General features: G+C 47.5%; 1 protein-coding gene across 1 annotated transcript in view; it reads right to left on the bottom strand.

Moving 5' to 3' along the window:
• hcrtr2 (hypocretin (orexin) receptor 2) overlaps nt 1-17,475 on the bottom strand; it is a 76,189-nt gene that overhangs the window by 2,894 nt on the left and 55,820 nt on the right. The window contains exon 6 of the mRNA XM_069888094.1: nt 13,163-13,284. Within this exon, the coding sequence (XP_069744195.1) occupies nt 13,163-13,284 (122 nt within the window). The remainder of the gene's footprint in view (nt 1-13,162; nt 13,285-17,475) is intronic.

Genomic DNA, 17,475 nt, shown 5'->3' with positions numbered 1-17,475 from the left:
TGTCCAATTAACACCTACTTGCAAAGTCCTCATAGGCATTCTTCAAAGTTTTTGCAAAGGCAATCGGTGCCTGGACTGTCTGGCTTGAGCAGAGATCTGGCATTTTAAATTAGATCTGTTTTGAAGTGTTTATACGTGACCTACACTAAAAAAAAACTGCCACAATTTATCTCCTTTTAAACTATATCTATACACATAAAATATAACATAATCTGTCATAGACTCAACTGCTCTACACAGATATCTGTAGTGCAGTCCAAATCAACAGGTGGAAGACAGATAGCTTTCCCATTAAGCAAGGCTGCCTTCTGTCTCCAGTTTTATTTGTTTATTGTATAGAGCCCTTTGCCAAAGCCATCTGAAAAGATGAAGGCACAAGAGGAGTGACGTTGCCAGGTAGCAGAGGCACCCAGGTCAAGGCCTCCCTGTACATGGATGATGTTGCTGTCTTCTGTTCAGATACACAATCGGTCTGGAGACTAACCAGCAGATGCGGGCATTTTGAGTCCTTATCAGGTGCAAGGGTCAACCTAAAGAAGAGCGAGGCAATGATCTTCAGTAACTGGCCTGACCATCAGAACTGACTACCATAAGGTGCTGGGGATCTGGTTTGGAGGGACTGAGGCATGTACCAAGAATTGGTTGGAGCGGATCGCTAAGAACCACCAAATATTGGGACAGTAGGCATGGCGCTCCCTCTCAATAACAGGGAAGAACTTGATCATTAGGTGTGAGGTTCTCTTGGTGCTGCTGTACATGGTGCAGGGTGGCCTATCCCCTGCACCTACACCCTGGCAGTCACCAGAGCAGTGTTTTGATTCATTTGCAGCCCCAAAATGGATAAAGTCAAAAGGACCGACATTTACATGTCACTAGAAAATGGGGACAAGGGCGTACCCAACATAGCGCTCACCCTGATTACCACCTTCATGTGTGGTGCATCAAGCTGTGCATGGAACCAAAGTACGAGGGCACCAAGTCCCACTACGTGTGAGGCTCTGCCTGTCCCAGATGTTGCGAAAAATAGGCCTGGCCCCATTGCCCTGCAATGATGCAGCTAGCTGGACTGTGCTGCACTAGTTATCCTTTGTGGAAAAAGTTCTTCCACAACAACACCTTCAGCCACAAGCCCATTAGACAGTGGTCAAGGTGGAATGACCTGCAGAAACTGAATGGAGAATTCGATGGATTTGGTGGGATGGTTCCTGGAACAGACTGTCCAGGTCATCTGGCAGAATACCTCATCACCAGGGCTCACTAACAAGCACCAGGACTTGGCCTGGCTGGCAGTGAGAGGGCCCCTCCCAGTGAGATCCTTCCTGTATGACTAGAACATCACCCTCAAGGCACACTGTCCTTGGGATGGCTGAAATGGGGTGGAGACCGTTGCTCTTCTCTTTGCCGAATGCAGATTCACAAGGAAGGTGTGGAGAGAGATGCAGGGTGCTCTGTCACAGTTCATCCCCAGCGACAACGTGGCAGAGGACTCCCTGATTTACAGACTGTTCCCACGCACCCACTCTGAGACCCACATCCAGAACTGCTGGAAGACCATCAACTTGGTGAAGGACGCCCTTTGGTCAGCACGAAACCCGATGGTCTTTCAGCACTCTGAGATGTCAGTCTGGGAATGTTGCTGCCTGGCACATTCCAGGCTGCAGGACTATGTGCTGAGGGACGCGCTGAGGCTTGGTGCAGCCAACATAAGGGCACTCTGGGGAAGAAGTACAGTTTAGAGATTTCCCCCCCCCCCACCTCCCAATTACTGGGCTGTGAGGGGTTGATACTGAGGGGCTTATACCAACAGAGAGAAAGGAGGAACAACAAGGCACTGCAGGGATGGTGACTGGGCATTAAGGGAGAAGGTAAAATGTACTGTAATGGGATGATTATCACCTTTTAAAAGTTATTTGAACAGTTCTTTTTTCCTGTATTGCAATTTAAGTGACATGATGAAAACTATGAATGTAAACCGTTGAACAGTTTCTTTCCCATATTGTATACAATTTATTATGAATTTATCATGAATAAAGTATATTTTTCAAAAAAATTGTTCTCATTCTGAGTAGATTCTGCTATGGCAGTGGTGGTACAAGGACAATAGCACAGCTTATAAAGCCCCTCCTTCAATGCCTTCCAGCAGTAGAGAGCAGGGTTGGATTCTGACCATAGGCGCTGTCTGTGTGAAGTTTGCATGTTCTCCTGTGACAGCTTGGTTTTCCTCCGGGAGCTCCTTGTCCTTCCGCATCCCAAAGATGCGTGGGTTGGTAGATTAATTGGCTGCTATAAATTGAATGCCATGTGTGTGTATGAATGGTGGGACCTGGGGGGAATTGATGCAACATTGTGTAAATTAGTGGTTGATGGTCAGTGAGCCCGTGAAAGCCATATTTCCATGCTCTTTGTCTCTGTGATACAGGTAGAAGGCCTGTCATGAGAGGAAAGATATTGCAGTGGGAAAAACTGGAAGAAATAAGACCTCATGGAACCTCCAACATAGATTTCCAGACTCCCTGACCTTGTCTGCTGTCACGTATTGGTGCAAAGGCATCTGACAACCATGACATTGTCAATCACATTGTCGTTGGCTAATTGAGAATTTTTTCAAAGGAAAAAGCAGTTTACATGTCTACTTATACAAATCTATTTGTTTGAAGATTTAAATAAATTGGAAATCAATCATTACTTGAAGTGCCAAGATCGTGAGAGAATTTGGGCATCTTGCACATTTTTAATTTGTGATCGGCCATTTCTCTTTGAAACAGGCAATACCTTGTTTAATATTCAACTATTGCTAAATCAAATGTACGATGACCCCCAACCTGGAACAATATTGTAATTAGATAAACATTTATAAAAGGAAAAATAGTATTCATTGTTTTATTATCTAAACTAGGCATGGGAGTATCAACAAACAACTTTGGTCATTAAGGTGTAAAGATCCAGAAGTAATTTTTTTCTCCAATTAATTCTTATTTCTGGAATTTGTTCCCCATAATGGGAGGACTCTTGACCATGGTCCTTCCCCACAGCGCCCTTGCCAAGCCTCAGTGTGTCCCGTAGCCAGGAATGTGCCATTCGCAGTATTCCCACACTGACATCACTATGTGCTGAAAGACCAACAGGTTTCTGGCAGACTAAATGGCTTCTTTTGACTGCCAGCAGTTCTGGATGTTTGAATCTGTGGCCCTGGGAGCAGCCCGTAAATCAGAGAGTCCTCTGTCATGCTGGTGCTGGGGATGAACTATGTCAAGGACTTTTGCATCCTTCTCCACACCCACTTAGCAAATCTGCATTCTCCCTTCTCCATCACAGTCATGTCAGGGACACATGCCTTATGGGTGATATTCTGGGTTGTACAGGAAGGATCTGACTGGGAGGGTTCCTCTCACTGCCAGCCAAGCACTAACAATGAGGCATTCCATCAGGTGATCTGGACAGTCTGCTCATGGAACCACCCCACTGGGTCCATTGAGTCCTTCAAGTCCTTATCTCTCAGTTTCTGCAGGATGTTCCGTGCTGACCACTGCCTGATGAAGTAGTGGTCAAAGGTGTGGGTCTGGAAAAACTTTTCCACGAAGGATAGGTGGTGTGGCATAGTCCAGCTAACTTGGACATTGAATGGCAATGGGCCAGGCCCATCCTTTGCAACCCCTGGGACAAGTAGAACCTCAGCATGAAGAGGCATTTGGTGCCATCGTACTTTGGTTCCACACATGGCTTGATACAGGATCACATGAAAGTAGTCATCAGGATATTGGCCTCATTGAGCGTGCCTGTGCCCCTGTTGTCTGGTGACCTGTACATGGCAACTCTTCTAACCCTTTCCATTGGATCCATATGGACTAGAAAACTGCTCTGGTGACAGCCAGGGCAGAGCTTCAGGGGATGGGTACAGCATCTGATGACCAGGTTCTTCCCTGTAATTGAGAGGGAGGGATTTGCCCACAAATCCAATTTCTGGTGGACCTTCCTGATCTGCTCTGATCAATTCTTCTTGCACATCATGGCCCCTCCAAATTAGATACTTCAGGTAGTCAGATCTGATGGTGGGAGGGAGTGGTGAGGGGGATGTTGGTCCAGTCAGCAAAGAGAATTGTCTTGTTGTTCTTCCAGATTACCCTGATGCCTGATGCAGACTAAAATTAGCCGCAGATACTGATGTCTTTGACTTTGTCAAGGCATTTAGGTCTCCCTGTACATAGACAATGTCTCTGTCTTCTCTCCAGACACCAGATCGGTCCACTCTTCTTATGCCCTGGTCATTCCAATGGATTCGGGAAAGGGTTTATGCTGCACAGGCTAGAGGGAGTAGACAACTCTTCCTGACTTCAGACTTGATGGGGAAGCTATCTTTTTGGACTATTGATTTGGACTTCACTACAGATGTCTGTGTGGAGCAGTTTAATCTAATTCTGGATTCCCTCCCCAAAGTCCATTTTGGAGAGCACATCTATTATGTGTGTATGTGATATCTGGTCAAAAGCGATATCTGGTCAAAAGCCTTATCCTGGTCTAAGCTGACCTGGCGAGCATCCATTCCGTCCTGCATATGGACAATGGTGTCCGTGAGCAGCGTGAGGCAGTCAAAGATTTTCCTGTCCGGAACCATGCAGGTCTAGTCTGGGTGGATCACCTTCCCCAGGGCAGGCTTGACTCGCTTGGTGATGGCCTTCGACAGGACCTTGTAGTCTATGTATAGCAGAGAAATAGGTCTCCAATTCCTGATGTCCTCCTCCTCCCCCTTCTTTATATAGATGAGGGGGATAATACCCTACTTCATGGAGTCTGACATACTTCCTGCCAGGAGCACGTGTTGTATACTACCAGCAGGTCTGGGCCCACCCTGTCCCACAGAGCTGTATACAACTCAGCCAGTAATCCATTGCTTCCAACCCAAAGGAAAGTATGGAGTTCGTCAGTTCCTCTTGGGTAATTGCCTGGTCCTGATTTTCCTATTTGCTGGCATCTAAGAACTCCATGAAAGAGGACAGGAAGTTCTGGGAGACCATTCTGTCTGGAGCCTTGGTGTCAGATGGATAGGTATATAAGGACTGCCAATCATCTGTATGCCCATCTGCAAAGATGTGACTGAGCCATCCTCTTCCTTTAAGCTGTAGATCACAGAGCTCCCTTTATGCACCTTCTGGAAGAAGGAACGTGAGCACATCTCATCCCGCTCCACTGTGCGGACTCTGGATCGGAAGCTGATCTTGGAGGACTCTGAGGTGAAGAGTGTAGCATGCCGGCTCTTCACCTCTTTCTTTACTTCCTCTACATTCTCTGGGGTCACCACGTTCAGCTTCACAGTCCCCTGCTCACCTTCTGAATGTGACAGGAGGCAGTGGTCAGAGAGGAACACTGGCATGACGTCGGTGATTCTGACTGTGACAGTCTTCAACACGAAGATGAAATCTATCTGGGACTGGGTTGAGCTGTCCGATCTCAACCAGGTGGGGTGTGGCTGTGCTCCACCTGCAGGGTTGCTGAAAGCGTCACACAGCTGTGCATCCTTTTCCGTCTCTATCAGGAGTCTTGAAGAGCTGTCCAATTTGCTGTCAGCCCCCCCAGAATGTTTAGCCGCAGTTGAAGTCACTGGACAGAATGAATGGCCTGGAAGTCACCAGCAACAGTGGAACCTGCTGAAAAACAGCCAGTCTCTCATTCTGCACAGGCGAGGCGTACATATTGATAAGCCAGAGTGGTGTGTCATGGTTCAATAGATTTGCCATGAGGAGATGCTCCCCCAATCACCTCCTTAACTTTGGTGATTACTTAGTTGCCTTCCTGTAGCAGGATGCTCAGACCAGAGATGTGACAATCGTTTCCATCCACCCCCTCTCACACCCTGCGACCATACAGACAACTCGTGGGGGCACCATTGTGATCACCTCCAGTAACTACTGAGACATGTCGGCCCACACTCTTTCATCAAAGTCATATCTGTCTTCACTTTGGCCCGGTATTGAAGATTGGGGAAGAGTCAGAGAGGAACTAATTCCCCTCCAGGAAAGGAGCAAAAATGAATGCACTGACCCAAAGCTTCCCCCTCACTGCTGCTGCTTGCAGTGTGCTTTAAATTTTAGACATAGAGCTCAGTAACAGGCCCATTCAGCCCACAAGTCGGTACCGCCCAATTATACCCAATTAACCTACAACCCTTGTATGTATTGAACAGTGGGAGGAAATCAGAGACCCCAGGGAAAACCCATGCAGACACAGCAATGCACCAACAGACAATGTGGGATTCAAACCCCGGTCCTGATGGCTGGCGCTGTAATGGCATTGTGCTAACTGTGCTCTTGCCTTTCATGGCCATTGGTTTACAGCAAAATACAGATCTGATCCTCTGCAGCAAGGCCCTACTTCAGCAGCAGATAGGCCTGTGGCAGCTACAACAGTCCCATCCCATAACACAACGGACAACCAATGACCATCCCCTACTCCCAATATAGACAGCTGTCAAACTTGCACAGCACTTTCAAAAATAAAATAAAATCTTAAAAATTATTTAACACATTTAATAACAGAAATAATTTTGCAGCTAAATTCAGCTCAAAAGGATATACTCGTAAATCTACAAGTCACCTTCATGTGCAGTCTGACTGGCACAAATATTTTTGGATGGGTTCATTGGTGGAATTGTCAGTGATTTGCCTTGTTTCACCTTGCTGCTGGTTTCATGAAGGTTCAATGTTGGGATGCAGTTAGGAGGACTTTGAATGGAATTGAATTGTATGTTGTTAGGTGCCCAGAGATGCAATAACAAACTTCATTTTGTGTTCTATCCAATCAAGGTTAATTTGTGCATAGAACAGCAACTAGTGCAAGAATAAAATCACAGCATTACAATCAAACTAAAGTGCAGTGACACATCAAACACAAATGCAGGGGATAGCGTCAAAAGGAAAAGTACAGATAAACAGTTCAAGGGCATCATCTTTTACTGATGGGAGGCCCATTCAAGAGTCTGATAAGAGACGGAAAGAAACTCTCCTTGTATGGTAGTTCAATGATTCTTAAAGGAACTTCTTTCTTAGTATCTGCTATGATTCCCTTCACAGCCACAGTCTGTCTCACATCACGAACAGCAAAGTAACCTTAAGGTAGATATTTGGAAAAGCTCTCCACACATCAGCTTTTTTTTGGAACTCCAGATTTTAATCTCACGTGACTCCTGCCCAACAGGAGTGGGGTGGCGGGGGGTGGGGGGAGAAAGGAAAAGTGTCAGGGGCAGAACAAGTCATGTAACGTGTTGGCTGCTTTCCTGGGAAGTGGGAGGTGAAGTTAGAGTCACTGACTAGCAACCTGGCTCTGGGTTTCCTGCATTGACGCATTCTAATGCAGAAACTCAAACTTCTTGTCATTGGTAGATGATGTGGACCACTAACATCTCCCCACTGGAAATGTTGTCAGCGTTTCGGATGCAGGGAAGGAATGTGTGGATGGATTCAAGATTCCAGCTGCCTCCTTTTTGAAGATTTCCTTTGGGAGGTTTAAAGATTTGCCAATCAATTCCTTTATCAACCTCACTTGTCACCTTTCTAAAACCTGATTCAATGTGATGTCTGGTGACAGAATGTAAAGGGGAATTGATCCTGGCTGCACATCAATAATTTGAGCTGCACAGGTTTGACCTCGAAGATAGAAAACGAAGTTCTATTGAACCAGAGTTTACCTTGAGGCCTTTGAGCAGTGTTATTCAATCCCTGCTCATATTCCGCTTGCCTCACTTGACAGCTTTATTTTAGCTACCACCAATGATAAGGGAGTTCAATGCACCTCTGAGATCTTATTGATGGTAACAGCAGGCAAACAACAGTTTGCTTGTCTTGATCTTCAAGGATTTTGCCACTTTATTTCAATTGTTTAACTTTGTGTGAAAGCAACAGGGAGACAAATTCCTTGTGATCAAACTGAAAGCTCCTCTGCTAAATTTCATCAACAATTACCATAGCGTTTAGTGCAACGCTGTGACAGCACCAGCACTTGGGATCGGGGTTCCAATTCTGCGCTGTCTGAAAGGAGTTTGTACATTCTCCTCATGTCTGTGTGGGTTTTCCCCGGGGGCTCCGGTTTCCTCCCACCTTTTGAAACGTTATGGGGGTGTAGGTCAATTGGGTGTAAATTAGATGGAGGCGGCGGCCCCAGTCCAGGCACAGGGAGAGCAGCAGCGGCCCCGGCCCCGGTCCGGGCGAAGGGTAGACGGCGGCGGCCCCGATCCGGGCAGGAGCAAGGGGGAGACGGCGGCCCCAGTCCGGGCACAGGGAGAGCAGCAGCGGCCCCGGTCCGGGCGAAGGGTAGACGGCGGCGGCCCCGATACGGGCAGGAGCAAGGGGGAGACGGCGGCCCCGGCCTCGGTCGAGTGAGGCAGGCGGAGGCCCCGGTCCGGACAGGGAGTGGGAGGCGGCGGCCCCAGTCCAGGCACAGGGAGAGCAGCAGCGGCCCCGGCCCCGGTCCGGGCGAAGGGTAGACGGCGGCGGCCCCGATACGGGCAGGAGCAAGGGGGAGACGGCGGCCCCGGCCTCGGTCGAGTGAGGCAGACGGAGGCCCCGGTCCGGGCAGGGAGTGGGAGGCGGTGGCCCCAGTCCAGGCACAGGGTGAACTGCGGCGGCCTCGGCCCCGGTCCGGGCAGTATGGACCGACCTAGGAGGGGAGGCAGACCCCTCCAGCCCGGGTAAGAAACCTGCATAGGAGAAGGCCACTCCGATATAAAACCTACGACCCAAGGACCTCGCTGCCACGTCCCAGCTTGCTTGGCCACGGCACACGAACCATGGGTGTAAAGGGTGGGGCCAGTACTGCGCGCACTGCACTCCACCTAAAAGCTCCTTTGCGCAGGCCCGAGGACAGGTCCACGTCCTCCCCCTCAACGTCCTCCCCCTCCACGTCCTCCCCCTCCACGTCCTCCCCCTCCACGTCCTCCCCCTCCACGTCCTCCCCCTCCACGTCCTCCCCCTCAAAAGATGCTCACAAACTCAAGCTAGCATGCTGGAACATCAGAACCATGCTAGACAAGACTGACAGCCACCGACCTGAACGTCGGTCTGCCCTCATTGCACATGAACTCCTCAGACTTGACATCGACATAGCCGCTCTCAGTGAAGTCCGCCTGGCAGATGTAGGCAGCCTCCAAGAACGCGGCGCGGGCTACACACTCTACTGGTCTGGCAAGCCTTCGGATGAACGACGCCTATCTGGTGTAGGCTTCATGGTCAAGAGCTTCATTGCCTCCAAACTCGAAAACCTTCCGACAGGCCTCTCGGACCGAATCATGTCCATGCGACTCCCACTTCAAAACAAGCGTCACATCACCCTCATCAGTGTCTATGCTCCAACCCTCCAGGCGGAACCAGCAGAAAAGAACAAGTTCTACACCGACCTGCGCAACCTCATCCAACGTACCCCTACAGCCGACAAGGTTGTCATCCTGGGCGACTTCAACGCTCGTGTCGGCAAAGACTCAGAAACCTGGCCAGGAATCCTGGGCAAGCATGGCGTCGGCAAGTGCAACGACAATGGGCGCCTCCTGTTGGAGCTCTGCGCAGAACAGCGGCTTGTCATTACAAACACCCTTTTTCAGCAGAGGGACAGCCTTAGGACCACCTGGATGCATCCCCGATCCAAACACTGGCACCTCCTGGACTACATCCTGGTGCGAGAAAGTGACAAACAAGATGTGCTCCACACCAGGGTCATGCCTAGCGCGGAATGCCACACTGACCACCGGCTGGTTCGCTGCAAGCTCAACCTTCACTTCAAGCCAAAGCCCAGGAACAATAAAGCCCCCCAGAAAGAGGTTCAATGTTGGAAAACTGCAGTCAGACGAAGCGAGAGGAAACTTCCAGGCAAACCTCAAAGCAAAGCTCGACGTTGCAACCCGCCTCACGGACCCGTCCCCTGAAACCCTCTGGGATCAGTTGAAGACTACCATACTGCAATCCACTGAAGAGGTACTGGGCTTCTCCTCCAGGAAAAACAAGGACTGGTTTGACGAAAACAGCCAGGAAATCCAGGAGCTGCTGGCAAAGAAGCGAGCTGCCCACCAGGCTCACCTTACAAAGCCGTCCTGTCCAGAGAAGAAACAAGCCTTCCGTCGCGCATGCAGCCATCTTCAGCGCAAACTCCGGGAGATCCAAAATGAGTGGTGGACTAGCCTCGCCAAACGAACACAGCTCAGCGCGGACATTGGCGACTTCAGGGGTTTCTACGAGGCTCTAAAGGCTGTGTACGGCCCCTCACCCCAAGTCCAAAGCCCGCTGCGCAGCTCAGACGGCAAAGTCCTCCTCAGCGACAAGATCTCCATCCTCAACCGATGGTCAGAACACTTCCAATCTCTTTTCAGTACCAACCGCTCAGTCCAAGATTCCACCCTGCTCCAGCTCCCTCAACAGCCCCTAAGGCTAGAGCTGGATGAGGTTCCCACCCTGGATGAGACATATAAGGCAATCGAACAAATGAAAAGTGGCAAAGCAGCAGGTATGGATGGAATCCCCCCAGAAGTCTGGAAGGCTGGCGGCAAAACTCTGCATGCCAAACTGCATGAGTTTTTCAAGCTTTGTTGGGACCAAGGTAAACTGCCTCAGGATCTTCGTGATGCCACCATCATCACCCTGTACAAAAACAAAGGCGAGAAATCAGACTGCTCAAACTACAGGGGAATCACGTTGCTCTCCATTGCAGGCAAAATCTTCGCTAGGATTCTACTAAATAGAATAATACCTAGTGTCGCTGAGAATATTCTCCCAGAATCACAGTGCGGCTTTCGCGCAAACAGAGGAACCACTGACATGGTCTTTGCCCTCAGACAGCTCCAAGAAAAGTGCAGAGAACAAAACAAAGGACTCTACATCACCTTTGTTGACCTCACCAAAGCCTTCGACACCGTGAGCAGGAAAGGGCTTTGGCAAATACTAGAGCGCATCGGATGTCCCCCAAAGTTCCTCAACATGATTATCCAACTGCACGAAAACCAACAAGGTCGGGTCAGATACAGCAATGAGCTCTCTGAACCCTTCTCCATTAACAATGGCGTGAAGCAAGGCTGTGTTCTCGCACCAACCCTCTTTTCAATCTTCTTCAGCATGATGCTGAACCAAGCCATGAAAGACCCCAACAATGAAGACGCTGTTTACATCCGGTACCGCACGGATGGCAGTCTCTTCAATCTGAGGCGCCTGCAAGCTCACACCAAGACACAAGAGAAACTTGTCCGTGAACTACTCTTTGCAGATGATGCCGCTTTAGTTGCCCATTCAGAGCCAGCTCTTCAGCGCTTGACGTCCTGCTTTGCGGAAACTGCCAAAATGTTTGGCCTGGAAGTCAGCCTGAAGAAAACTGAGGTCCTCCATCAGCCAGCTCCCCACCATGACTACCAGCCCCCCCACATCTCCATCGGGCACACAAAACTCAAAACGGTCAACCAGTTTACCTATCTCGGCTGCACCATTTCATCAGATGCAAGGATCGACAATGAGATAGACAACAGACTCGCCAAGGCAAATAGCGCCTTTGGAAGACTACACAAAAGAGTCTGGAAAAACAACCAACTGAAAAACCTCACAAAGATAAGCGTATACAGAGCCGTTGTCATACCCACACTCCTGTTCGGCTCCGAATCATGGGTCCTCTACCGGCACCACCTACGGCTCCTAGAACGCTTCCACCAGCGTTGTCTCCGCTCCATCCTCAACATCCATTGGAGCGCTCACACCCCTAACGTCGAGGTACTCGAGATGGCAGAGGTCGACAGCATCGAGTCCACGCTGCTGAAGATCCAGCTGAGCTGGATGGGTCACGTCTCCAGAATGGAGGACCATCGCCTTCCCAAGATCGTATTATATGGCGAGCTCTCCACTGGCCACCGTGACAGAGGTGCACCAAAGAAAAGGTACAAGGACTACCTAAAGAAATCTCTTGGTGCCTGCCACATTGACCACCGCCAGTGGGCTGATAACGCCTCAAACCGTGCATCTTGGCGCCTCACAGTTTGGCGGGCAGCAGCCTCCTTTGAAGAAGACCGCAGAGCCCACCTCACTGACAAAAGGCAAAGGAGGAAAAACCCAACACCCAACCCCAACCAACCAATTTTCCCTTGCAACCGCTGCAATCGTGTCTGCCTGTCCCGCATCGGACTGGTCAGCCACAAACGAGCCTGCAGCTGACGTGGACTTTTTACCCCCTCCATAAATCTTCGTCCGCGAAGCCAAGCCAAAGAAAAGAGATGTCATGGACTTGAGGGCTGAAATGGCCTATAACCATGCTGTATGTCTAAATTTAATGTCTAAATAAAGTTGTATTCTTCAAAATGGGTCTGTGGGAATATCAATGATGTGTGTGCAATCACACTCAGTCACTCACCACAATGAGGTCACTAAGCTTGATTTACATTGCCCACCTCTGACCATAGCATTAACATTAAATGTGGCCAAATAGAGGATTTTACAGTATTGATGGAGGCCATTTGGCCCTTCACCCTGTCAACCCCATGCCAACTATCAAGCACTCATTTACAAGAGCTCCATTTACCAGCCCCTGATCCCAGCCTTCCATGTGCTTGTCTGGATCCTCTACAAGAGGCTCCACCCGCTGGGTGAAAAAGTGCTTTCTCAGATCCCCTCAAAACCTCTTCCCACCTTATCCTGAGTCTGCATCCCTTTCATGTTATGAGGCAAAGTTTCCTACATCTGGCCTGTTAATGTCTTTCCTAGTTTTATATGACCTGTCAGGTCCTTGCTCACAAATGAGTTACAGGCAATTGGAATAATTGGCAGAACTGTACAAGTAATCAGTCCTTCATTCAAAGTAGTTGTGGCTACCAGGAATTAATTATTCTCCTGAAGAGATATTGTCTTAATCACTTAGTGTTGACCTGACAGAAACAATGGAAAGAATCTCATTACAATGGCACAGCTTTCTGCTTTCCTGCATTTTCTCACAACCTTGAAAAGACACCTGGAACCACATTAACTGCCCAACAGCTCATCATCTGCCTTACGGTTAGAAACACACCATAGGTAAAATTAAACATCTGCAAGGAGTTTCTTTTTAAGCATTCATTAACCCGTGTACAAATACCTTAAACCTAATCGCACACCACCAGCTGGAAGCAAATCCAGTGATCGCGTTAGCACAAGCCAAAGGATTAGAGCAAGGAACTTACTGCTTAAAAAGTTATAAATGATGGGATTCGCTGCACTGTTAGTATAGACCAGCCAATGTGAGACGGTGAACAAAGCATAGAGTGTTGTTCTGTCGTGAACATTGTTGAAAATACCCAAAACTCTGTGGAAGCAAGAAAACAAAAGGCACAATCAGTCACTGAGCTCACTTTATATGAATAAACCACACTTTGGAGAAAATGTGGGAAACACTCAGCGGGTCACTCAGCGTCCATAGAGAGAGAGTCTGCTAACTTGAAAAATTGCTAGCTGAAAACACTAATGTAATTTTTCTCTCTGCAGACAATATTTTCTGTTTTTATTTCAGATTTCAAGCCCTGCAAGCTTGTGTGTGTCCCGGCTTGTTCCCCACAAACACAGACAGGTTTATAGTAACACAGTCCACTCACAATGGAGCAAAGGTAGGGGTGAAAATTTGGTTAACACACTGCTAAAATGAACTTTGAGCATGGACAACTGTAGGTAACTCAGAAACAGTGAGCTCTACCCTCATTTTCTAACATCCTTCCATCTGGGATTTAATTTACATCCTGAACTGAGGAAAAATAATTCAAGGTACTGGTTGACCATGTTGGCAACCATGGATGAAGATTCAGAGGGCAGTACCTCAGGCATACAATGTTGAAACTGTTTTTCACCAACATGGAAGAAGCAAAAATTAGATGAGCTTTGGGTCTGGTATGCAATACTGTTCATCAAACTTTCATTCATCCAATGCACCCAATAGCTTAGCACTGCCTCTTAGTTGCACTAGGACACAGTACATGACCTGGGCTTCATAGAATGTTTTCCCCAGAGTATTTCCAAGGTTAGAGTGGGTTCCAGGGATGACACCTACAATCTGGTCAAGTAATTGTGGCCTGGTCATGTTAGTCTTGAGATCTGAATGCTTTTTGGTCTGGTTCTGTGGTTGGAATAAGTCAATAGACACCGTTTTATGTGGTTAGTGTGATGCTGTTACAGTGTCAGAGACCTGGTTTAAATCTGCCACTTTCTGTAAGGAGTTTGTACATTCTCCATTGACCACATGGGCTTCCTCCGATGTTCTGGTTTCGTCCTATGTTTTGAAGTAGCAAAAAGCTAATGAGAGCAAAAGGAGAATCAGAATCAAAATTTATTGTCATAAACATGTCACAAAATCCGTTGCTTTGCAATGGTAGTACGGTGCATTACAAGTGCAAAATATATATTAGTGCAAAAGAGAGAAATAGTGATGTAATGTCTTTGGTTCATTGCCCATTCAAAAATCTGATAGCAGACGGGAAGAAATATTTTTATATAGCATTGGGTGTTCAACTTCTAGCTCCCGTACCACCTTCCTGATGGTAGCAGTGAGAAGAAGGCAAGGCCTAGGTGGTGAGGGTCCTTGAGGATAGATGCTGCTTTCTTGAAACACCGCCCTTTGTAGCTGTCCTTAATGTAGTGGAGACTGATGCCCATGATGGCACTGGCTGAGTTCACAACTCTCCGTTGGCTTTTCCTTTCCTGTCCTGTCCATACCAGACAGTGATGCAACCAGTCAGAATCCTCTCCATGGTACACCTGTAGAAATTTGCAAGAGCCTTTGAAGATATCCCAAATCTCCTCAAACTCCTCATGAAATATAGCCGCTGGCGAATCTTCATCATGATAGCATCGATACGAGGGCCCCAGAGAATTGGCCCTAGGAATTGGAAGCTCTTCAGCCTCTCCACTGCTGAGCTCTCGATGAGGACCAGCTTGTGTTCTCCCAGTTTTGCCTTCCTGAAGCTCAAAATCAGTTCCTTAGTTTTGCTAACATTGAGCACAATGTTGTTGTGACACCACTCAACTAGTTTATCAATTTATTGTATTTTGTATCTGGATACGATTACATGTATGGAAAATATTTAAATAAAATTTTCCAAAAAAAAACTAGCTGATCAATGTTAATTTACACATCAGAGCTTCCTCACAAACTGTTGCACTGTTACCTATTTTACAACTGCTTAATGTGAAGTTATGTTTATCATCATATGGTCAAATATTAAAAATTGATGATACTTCACACAGACTTGTTTAAATTGGTGGGTAAAGCACTGACAGGTTCTTTACCAGCGAATGGGAGTTGGAACAACAGAGCATGAGAACAGGCTTGTTTAAATTGGTGAGAGGTATAAGTGAGGGGGCCATTGTGTGACTGGGCCAGAGTTGCAGAGTTTTGGCTTTGGCTTGAGACCCTGCGGCGAGAAGAGGCAGAGGTGGTGGTGCAGGAGTTCAAGAAGCCCAGTCGAGGACAAAAGGATTCAGCAAGGAGGCACAGGTAAGGAAAGGTCTTTTCTAAAAAAAATTCTACTTTATAGACAATAGGAATGGCAACAAGGGCAGGGACATGCTCCTCTTGCAGAATGTGGGTCATCCCAATGATATCCTTAATGACTTCATCTGTGAGAAGTGCTTCCAAATGCAGTTCGTTACAAACAGGGATTTGGAGCTGAAGTTGGATGAACTCTTGAACATTCAGTAGGCTGGCGGGGTGATAGATAGGAGTTACAATTGTACCTAGAAGTTAGGAGAAAGGTAGCTGGGTGACAGTCAGGAGAGGGAAAGGGAAGAGGCAGCCAGTGCATAGCACTGCTGAGTGGGTTGACCTCCCAGGGACAAGCCATGGTGGCCAGGTCTCCAGCACAGGGCCTGGCCCTGCAATTAAGAAAGGAAGAGAGAGAAGGGGCAAGCTGTAGTTACGTGGTTCAATAGTTAGGGGAACAGATAAGAGGTTCTGAGGAAGAGATCAAGAATCCCAGGTTCGAGATGGATTTCCCTGCATTCTCAAGAGGGAAGATGAGCAGCCAGATGTAACGGTCAATGTAGGGACCAATGACATGGGTAGGAAGAATGAAGAGGTCTTGCAAAGAGAGTTCATGATGTTAGATATTTAGTTGAAGGACAGAACCTCCAGAATTGTGATGTCAGGATTGCTACCCATGCCATGGTGAGGTCAGAAATAGGAAGATAATGCATCTTATCACATGGCTAAAGATATAGGAGGGAGGGCTTCAGGTTTCTAGATGACTGGGAAGCTGGCACCTGTTCCAGTGGGTTCCGTTGTTGTCGTCATCTTCTTCTTTGTCTTCTTCTTCTTCCCCTCCTCCTCCTCTGGCCCCCTCCACCCGCATGTGCATCAAAGGACAGGATTCCTCTCATCTTCACTTACAACCCCATCAGCTTTTGCATCCTCCTCTGCAATTTCCACCACCTACTACACAATTCCACCACGAGGCACATATTCCCCTCTCCATCTTCAAGACAGCTACCAACATCCCTGTACCAAAGAGTGTAACAGTAGTGATAAAAATTCTGATAGTTTCAAGATAATTATGGAGAAGGGTAGATCTGGTCTTCAGGCAAGGAGTCTAAATTAGAGAAAGGCCAATTTTGAATAAATGAGAAATGATGTAGTAAGTGTGGACTGGCTAAGGTTGTTTTCTGACAAGGCCTTCAAAGGTAAAATTTTGAGACTACAGAGTTTGCATGTTCATGCAAGGATTAAAGGTAAAGGTAACCTAAAGTTAACCTTAGGCATAAGGAATCTCGGATTTTGAGGGACAGTGGGGATCTGGTTGAGAAGAGAGAGATGCATTGCATGTAAAGGCAACAAGGGGAAAATGAGATAATTGAGGAGTATAAATATGCATAAAAACAAGACAGAAATCAGAAACACAAAAGGACATGAGCTTGCTTTGACAAACAAGGTAAAGAATAATGCTTAGGGCTTCCACAGGTATATTAAGAGCACAAGGGTAGTAATGGACAAAATTGGTCCCCTTAACGAACAGAGTGGCCAGCTATGTATGGAGCCAGAGATGGAGGAGATCTTAAATAGGTTATTTGCATCTGTATTTATTCATGAAATTGGCACAGAATCCAGGAAAGTGAGGCAAACAAGCAGCGAGGTCATGGAACCTATAGAGATTAAGGAACAGGAGGTGCTCGCTGTCTTTAAGGTATCTGACAAGGTATTCCTTTGGGCTCTTGAGGGAGGCTAATGTGGAAATTACAGGGCTCCTGGCAGATATATTTAAAATGTCCTTAGCCAGAGATTGGAGGTAGATCACGTTCCATTGTTAAAAAAGAGAAGAGAGAGGTTGGTAAATTATTAGAAGGTGTTCGAAGAGATAGGATATTCAGGAACTAATGAGGGATTCTCAACATCACTATGTTCATGGTAGGTTAATGTTTAACCAATCTGGTAGAGTTTTTTGAGGAAGTTACCAGGAAGGTTGATGAAGGGAAGGCTGTGGATGTTGTCTACATGGACATTAGTAAGGACTTTGAC

This window comes from Narcine bancroftii, chromosome 6 (genome assembly GCF_036971445.1).
Source record: "Narcine bancroftii isolate sNarBan1 chromosome 6, sNarBan1.hap1, whole genome shotgun sequence".
Taxonomy (NCBI): Eukaryota; Metazoa; Chordata; class Chondrichthyes; order Torpediniformes; family Narcinidae; genus Narcine; species Narcine bancroftii.
This window is presented reverse-complemented; position numbering and strand designations above follow the sequence as displayed.